General features: G+C 38.5%; 1 protein-coding gene across 1 annotated transcript; it reads left to right on the forward strand.

Moving 5' to 3' along the window:
* The first annotated feature begins 3,454 nt into the window (after window positions 1-3,454).
* LOC148031577 (uncharacterized) lies at window positions 3,455-5,388 on the forward strand. Its single transcript, XM_087685141.1, has 2 exons — window positions 3,455-4,331; window positions 4,946-5,388. The coding sequence occupies exons 1-2, from the start codon at window positions 3,621-3,623 to the stop codon at window positions 5,234-5,236; spliced, it is 1,002 nt and encodes a 333-aa protein (XP_087541267.1). The 5' UTR covers window positions 3,455-3,620; the 3' UTR covers window positions 5,237-5,388.
* Window positions 5,389-7,775: the final 2,387 nt, after the last annotated feature.

The following is a 7,775-nucleotide window of genomic DNA, read 5'->3' on the forward strand; positions in this document are numbered from 1 at the left end:
CTTCGAGCATTCGTACTTACAATAAAGCATTCCAAAAACGCTTGGTATCGCGATCTCTTTGTTTCAAAAGATCCCACTGTCTAATTACTTTTTCGTGGAATTGGGATGGAAGAAAATTCTACAAAAATTTCTTTTGAAAAGTGCCCAAATTTACAATTAGCACGCTTTAGCTTTTGTGTTTATTTTTGTCCAAATAAAGAATAAATCGGTTGAGTGCCCAAAGAGTCGGGTTGTGCCCAAATACAATGTCCAATAATGAGTATTTAAATTGTACACCCTTGCGCATACAAAGTAATAAATATATGTCAAGTACTTTAATAAATAAGCGCATCAAAATAAATATTGGTGCCATGCCTAAGATGCGCGCCCATCAAAAATGATAATTTTTCTAAATAACTTGAATACACAGTATCACCCATTGCTTCCCAGTGCCACCACCACACTTGCTCTACACATCAACTGAAGCATTCACAATTGTTAGAAAATAATAAAATTAAATCAACAAAAGTGAATACCTAGCAGTCTTCAACTACAAAATAAATAAATTGGTTAGAACTTAGTCCTAACCTTAATTTATTACGAGTGTGCACTCTAAACTCATAAACGTCCATTAATTTAAATATATATTTTGTGAAATCACCCACTTGCACATTAAATTAACGAAACGCTCGAAAAGGACAGGCGTCCCCATCGACTTTTCGCACAAGGAATCCACCTTGTGTACGAGCCCATGCAATAAATATAATTTTACGGAATCCACCATGGAATATGCCTCCTAGCATCAATACTGGTGAGAAAAGAGAAAGAAAGATAAAGAGAGGAGACAAAAGATAGAAGAAAGATAAAAATATATCAAGAACCCCTAGGAAACATTATCATGCTTTTGATATTCCATTGGGGGAAGGGAAAAGTGATTATGACCTAAAAAGAGATATGATGGGGAAGAAGGCTGATATATCTTTTGCTCAACTAATGGAGTTATGCCCTAAGATGAGAGGAAAATGGAAGGAATTAGTGAATCTGAAGTTCAAGGAAACAAAGAAAGGAGTTTTGAGTATAGAGGAGTTCCTTAACATTTTTCATATTGTTCATGCTTAGTATAAGAATCAGAACATAGGTGAAGCATATTTTGATGGATGAGCACAAGTGAGTGTGATTACTTAGGCTTGTGTAGAGTAGTTTGGACTTCAAATTGTCGAGGGATCAAAGTTTGGAATCAAGATTGCTAATCATGCTAAAGTGAGGTGCTTACATATCATTCAGAATTTGGAGGTCAAAGTTTATGGTGTGTCCATGAAAATTGATTGCCATGTTATGCCAGCACAGTAGGGTTGGGAGCTTTTTCACTTTTTTTGGGTAGATCTTGGCTTAGGAAAGAATATGCAATACAAGATTGGAAAAAAGGAATCATAATGATTAATGATCATAGAGGAGTAGCAAAGAAGAAGAAGAGGAGAAGGAAAGTGATAGTTCATAGGAAGAGGATAGTGAGTATGAGAGATTTGAAAGAGATTCTGATTTGGGAGGTGTCATCTATTGCAGTAGAGTTAGTAAATCTTGAGAGAGATGGGGAGAGAAAAGAGGATCGAGAATGTCTTGATGATAGATATGATTGTTTGGGAGATGAAGTGAAAATTGAGGAGGATTTTTTGAAGTTTTTAGAAGACCATGAGGGGAAGGGGGGGCTTAGAAAATAAAAGATGTAAAGATGAAGTTGAGGATTCACATTTGTTGCCTGATAAGGTTGATGTGGTTGAGTTTGGTAATGAGTTTCTGGATGTAGGAGCTGATCAAGAGAGTATTGAGGTTATGGGTTCTAACTCTTATTGTGATGGTGTCGTTGTCTGTGACTGTAGTGAGTTTTGTGAGTTGGTTGATGATGGTGTGAGTAGCCCTAGAGAGTCTTTTGTTTGTGAATTTGTTGATGTTTTTTTTAGTAGACTTAACCTCATGCTTCTTGATAGTTGTGTGGATGATTATATTGTTGATTTAGGCAACAATGAAGAAGAAAAAACTTCATCTAATAGTCTTTCAGTTTCTTTAAGTTCTCCTAGAGATTTTGAGGATCTTGAGAGTGACACCGATGAGGATGTGAAAGGAAATTTGAGTAAGGTCATGAAAAGAATTGAAATGCTAAGGGAAGAGCAATCTAAAATTAGGGAAAAAGAGTTTAAAAAAGATTGTGAGGTAGAAGTTCAAGAGAACTACACAGTTGGATATTTGGATGAGGATTATCATTCTAATGTGTTGCCTAGTGCTTTTGTTCGTGATTCTTGTGAGAATTCTCCTGATATTGTTTGTGAGGATATAATGGAAAGGGTTGACCATTGTGTTTATGGAGTAGAAGAGTTGGAGTCTTGTTTTTTTGAAGAAGAGATGAATAGTTTGAATGGGTGATTTAGAGAGGCCCCATGTTTTTATGATTTTGGTTAGGAGATGATTCAGTTTAATGATGATGTGTTTGGATGTTTTGTAGTGATGGAAGATTTTTTTCTAGAATTTTCTAAGATTTTTTTTAATTGGTTGGATGTCTTTGTGGATGGAATTGAGTTTGGTAACATAGAAAGGGGTAAAACCTTGTATTAATAAAGGTAGATCTTGGTATAATAATACTATAATAAAGCACACGTAGAGAGAGAGAGAGGGAGGGGCATTCACAAAATCACCTTCTTACAAATGAATGGATTGTAGCATGTAAACAAACATTTATTGATTGTTCTTTGTAAAGAGCAAAGATATAACATTTATTACATACTTTTTTGAGCGGTTTCAACAAATAGCGTTTTCTAACTTGTGAGATTTTATAGATTTGGCATGGAGTGCTTATTGTGTTACGTGTGAAGCACGCTATTTTTCATGTGATAGCAGAGCCGCATCCCTTTGCTCACAAAAATTCAAAGCAAACAAGGCGAAGCCTCGTGAGCTTTCGTAGGAAACAAACCACGCAAAATGTGTGGTACTGAGTTTGTTGGGCTGGCCAGACCAACTAGTATTCCTCCTTATTTTAATATAAGATACACTGGTATTGGTTAAAAAAACTCTCTTCCTTTGAAAGAGATTAGAAGGGCATATATGTATTTTCTTAAATTTACTACTATTCATTAGAATTTCCGGTATTTGTACTATCTATACTATTAGTTAAGGAAAGGTGGGGGGTTGCCACCCGCCCCCCACTTCCCCCACAAAAAACAAAGAGAACGCGGGGGCGGATGCCACGCATCCAGCACCCGCCCCCCAGCAAAAATCGCACCCACCCCCGCGCGAAGTGCCGGGGCGAGCCTAGGCATGCCTAGTTCTTTTGAAGGGTAGCCGTTCTCTCGTAGGCAAAAACCCCGTGGGAAGGGTGTTTGTTAAAACCATGATATTTTGAGCCTCTTTAAGCATTCGCTTAGTTATCGAGTCGTGTTTTGAAGGTGAAGCGTGTTAATGTAAGGAGGGGGGACAGGTGGCGAGGCTAGGGAGGGCCACGTAGGATAGGAGATGGGCAACACGTGGAGGGGAGGCGAGATAGGGGGAGCGCCATAGTCTACGATGTGAGCTGTTGCGTCTTGGTAGCGGGAGGGGCTTGAGCAGGAGAGAGAGAGAGAGAGTGTGTGTGTGTGTGTGTGTGTCTCTCCGCCATGTCGGGTCTGTCGCTGGCAGCAGGGCCCGTAGGAGGGAAGAAGAGTAGCAGTGGGCGGAGGATGGGGATGGAGGAGGAGGAGGAGGTGGACGAAGGGGGCCTCGTGAGAGGCCTGATGGGCTCCCTCAGAACCATAGAGCTCCAGCTGGTGGCCTTCATCGTGGTGTTCTCCGCCAGCGGCCTGGTGCCCATCCTGGATCTGCTCTTCCCGCTCCTCCTCACAGCCTACATCCTGGCGCTCGCCCGCTTCGTCTTCCCCGCCCCTCCCTCCCACGGCCGCCGCCAGGTCTTCCACGGCAGCCGCATGTTCCAGCTCTACGTCGCCCTCGGCACCGTCCTGGGCCTCTTCCTCCCCCTCGCATACGTCCTCGGCGCCTTCGCCCGCGGCGACCAGGCCGCTGTTCGCGCCGCCACCCCCCACCTCTTCCTGCTCTCCGTGCAGATCCTCAGCGAGAACATCATCAGCCGCCTCGGCCTCTTCTCGCCGCCTGTGCGCGTCATCCTCACCCTCATCTACACCGCGCGCCGCCTCTTCGCCCTCTACGCCTGGGTCCTCCTGGCATTCGCTTCTCCTCCTCCTCCTCCTCCGCCGCCCCATGATCATCTTCCTCCCCCTCATCTGCATCACGACCTCCCCCCCCATGAAGAGTTTCCTGTTCATCCTCCTCACCTCGATCATCATCATCACCATCATCATAACACACTCAAGGTACAATGGTATGACGCTTTTTTGGGAAAAGGTCCTAGGCAAGTGTAGATGTGAGCTTGGGAATTATCTATGGTATGATGGTATGATGGGAATTATCTATGGTATGAAGATTTGAACTACATCTTTATTTATCCTTGAAGCATAAAATTTTCATCTGCATATTCTTCTAGTGTAACAAGAAAATAGTACACTTCAAATATTATATAACTATGCAAGTGTATTATGACAATCTATTAGGTTGAAATATGGTTGCATAACTAGTGAATGCTCCATAACTAGTGAATGCTCCATAACTAGTGCAATATGGTTGCATTCTCCTAGAGAAATAGTTTTTTAATAAGGTAAATTCATGTGTTTTTGCAATGATGGCATTTTTAAAGTCTCAAACAATCTGAAATTTGTGCACTTTAGTCTTGCTGTCTGGGTGTCTTTCTTGATTATTTCTTAGAGAATTTGTGGTGGCATTACTTTCGTCAAGGACTTGGAATAACATGTGTACATGAATAACTCTCTTTGTGTGTTTTCTATATCTATATACTCGATTATTTTTTAGGCTCATCAAAGTTTGAGATGGTTGAATTTTGTCCATCATTCTCTTACACATTCTTTTGCAGGTCATGTGGATGGGTTTTGGAAGGTGGTTGGCCATTGCTAACCTTATCTACTTCAGCATAAACACTTTTTGCTTTCTTATTCCAAGGTTTTTGCCAAGAGCATTTGAGAGGTATTTGATCGATAAGAAAGCTGGCTTTCCTAGTGGGGACAATCAAGCATCTAATGCTAAACAACAAGAGGAAATTGAATCGGAACATACTCCTTTCCAAGGGAAAGTAAAAGTGCCATCTCCTTCAAAACAAGTAAAGGAGAGTAGTAGAAAGGAGTTGGAGGAAAAGAAAAGTGCTTAAGATATTTGCGAGTAATAGCTCCATGTCACATTGTTTATACATTATGAAGTGTAATTCGTGTTTCAAAACCTATGGTTTTTCTTTTGCTCTCAAAAATCTCTCCTTTTTGTTGGTACACTAGGAATAGTAAAGTGTGGTGAGTTCACTAAAGCTTAGATATTGAAATTCGACTTTTGAAGGAGAGAAAATGACATTTTGCAGTGTGAAATGATTTTTTCAATGTTGAGGCAATTTTATAGTTTAAAAGTGATTAGAGAATGACATTTCCTTAATAAAAGGGATAAAGGGGATTGTTTGAGGAAGAAATGATAACTTTGAGGGTAGGTAATTTTGTTAATACTATGTAATAAGTGGTTATTTTGTAACATCAGTTCCTTGCATTTGATCTCAAATTAGGGAGATCAAGTAGCTTGGGATGCTTGAAATGGTATTAGTGCTTGAATCCTAAATATTCAAGCAACGATGCGAGAATAACACATGTAGATTGAGATGGAGAGTAGGATTTTAGCAGGCTATGAAGAAAGGATCATGTTGTGTGCATCTCTCTCAAAGATGGTTGGATCTATGAAAATAGTGTTACATTAATGGAGAAGCAAAGGCAGAGGGCTCTCAAGTTAATTTATGCCATGGGTTTGATCACATAGAGGTGGTTGCTTGTCTTGGGCCTTGTGATAAACCAACCACCTCTGAGTGAACTACTTTTTTCATTATGCAATATAGTACTATATAAAGGTAAAGATATTTGTAACATTTGACAGTTACTTGACTAGAGCAAAAAGCATAGGTTTTATCAAGTTGTATTGATTAGCTTGTATGCCATGTTAAACTCGTTCATTTTTCTTCTTCTTGAACAATTGCTCCCTCAAGCTTCAAATCTAGACTAGGTCTTTACCAACCAAACCCTTATGGAGTAGTTGAATCTCTCTTGTAACGCTTTGGGCTTTTGATATTGTCTCATGGTTTGGCTTTATTCTCAACTTCTTTATGGCAAAGCTCTTTGTTCAAACAGATTCATATCATTGAATTGAACTCTTCATAAAAGAAAATCTAACCAAAGAGAGTGATCTCGTTAGCTTATGAAAGCTTGACTCTACGAACTTTAAAATTTCACATTTTGCAAGCCTTTTTAAACATTCTTTTCTGTAAGACGCATAGCAATATCATTGTTTACATGTCATTTTGAAGTCCTTTATTTTTATCCATTCATTACAAGAGAGAGAGCAATATGATTTGTTGGGAATTAGCTAGGGTGACCTTTGGGTTTAATAAAGTGATTGTAGGCCATTCATTCTTCTTTTACAGAACCACTTGCATCATCCATTTAGCATATGTCATTAAATCTAATAACCAATAACAAAGTTGGGAAAATGTTAGTTATTGAAATAATACTTGCTAGAAATCACCATCGAACCATGCTAAAATTAAGTAGAGAAGACTAGCGTAGAAACTAACAAATATAAGAATTGTAATGCTATTAAAAATATAATTAAGCAATTAATTCTCATGTTTTATAAACCAAGGTGGCAACTTAATGGATTGCATAGTATGTAGATAATTCAAATTTTAAGTAACTGCATGAAACTCCCTCTCATAAAAGTAAGTTTAGAATATTTGAGTAAAATGAAATCTTATATGGGTGAATTGGAAGTCTCATGTAATCTTCATGACTTTGCTACTCATTAAAAGTTTCTTGTATATCCGCCTTACCTTGGTCATTATAATATAGTCAAGGTACATCCATACCATTGAACTCTTCATAAAAGCATATCCATACCAAAGAAGGTGATCTCTTTAGCTTATGAAAACCCTACATCTCTTCAATCTTCAAACTAGAAGGGAACCTTTAACCCTTCCTCCTTTTGTGAGCCTTTTTGAACATATCATTGTTTACAAGAGAGGTATAGAAATAACAATTTTTACATATCATTTCAAATTCCTTTCTCTTCATTCATTGTTGCAAGAAAGCTATGCCTATATGATTTGTGAATGTGTGAGACCTTTGCTCACTACAATTATAAGAGGTCATTCATTTCCTTTTGAGAACCACCTCCATCATCCATTCAACATGTGTGTCATTTAAGCCGAATAACCAAAGAAAAAAGCTACAAAACGGTAGTTGTCAAAAATAGTATCTGTTATGAATCTTGCTAAAAATAAGTAGACAAGACTAAGGTAGAAACTAAAAAATATAAGAATGAAGTTTGGAATTGTTTTAGGCTACAATGGTACTAAAATAGAGTTTTGCAATAATTTCTCATTCACCATAAACTATGGCGGAAATTTAAATAACTTAATAGCATGCGGATGATTTCAATTTTAAAATGGAGCTTTAAACTTATTGTAAAAGTTATTTTAAATCTTCGAGTAAAATCGATTCTCACGGGTAAACTGGAAGTCTCATACAAGCTTCATCAAGACCTCCTCTTCGTTAGGAGTTTTGCATCTATCCTCCTCACTTCAATCATCATTACATAGTCAAGATAAATTCATTACCATTGAACTCTTCATAAAAGTAGATCCATAACAAAGAAGGTGATGC

The sequence above is a fragment of the Lygodium microphyllum genome, chromosome 9, assembly GCF_053477565.2.
Source record: "Lygodium microphyllum isolate KBCC chromosome 9, Lygodium_microphyllum_v1.1.10, whole genome shotgun sequence".
NCBI classification, from domain to species: domain Eukaryota; kingdom Viridiplantae; phylum Streptophyta; class Polypodiopsida; order Schizaeales; family Lygodiaceae; genus Lygodium; species Lygodium microphyllum.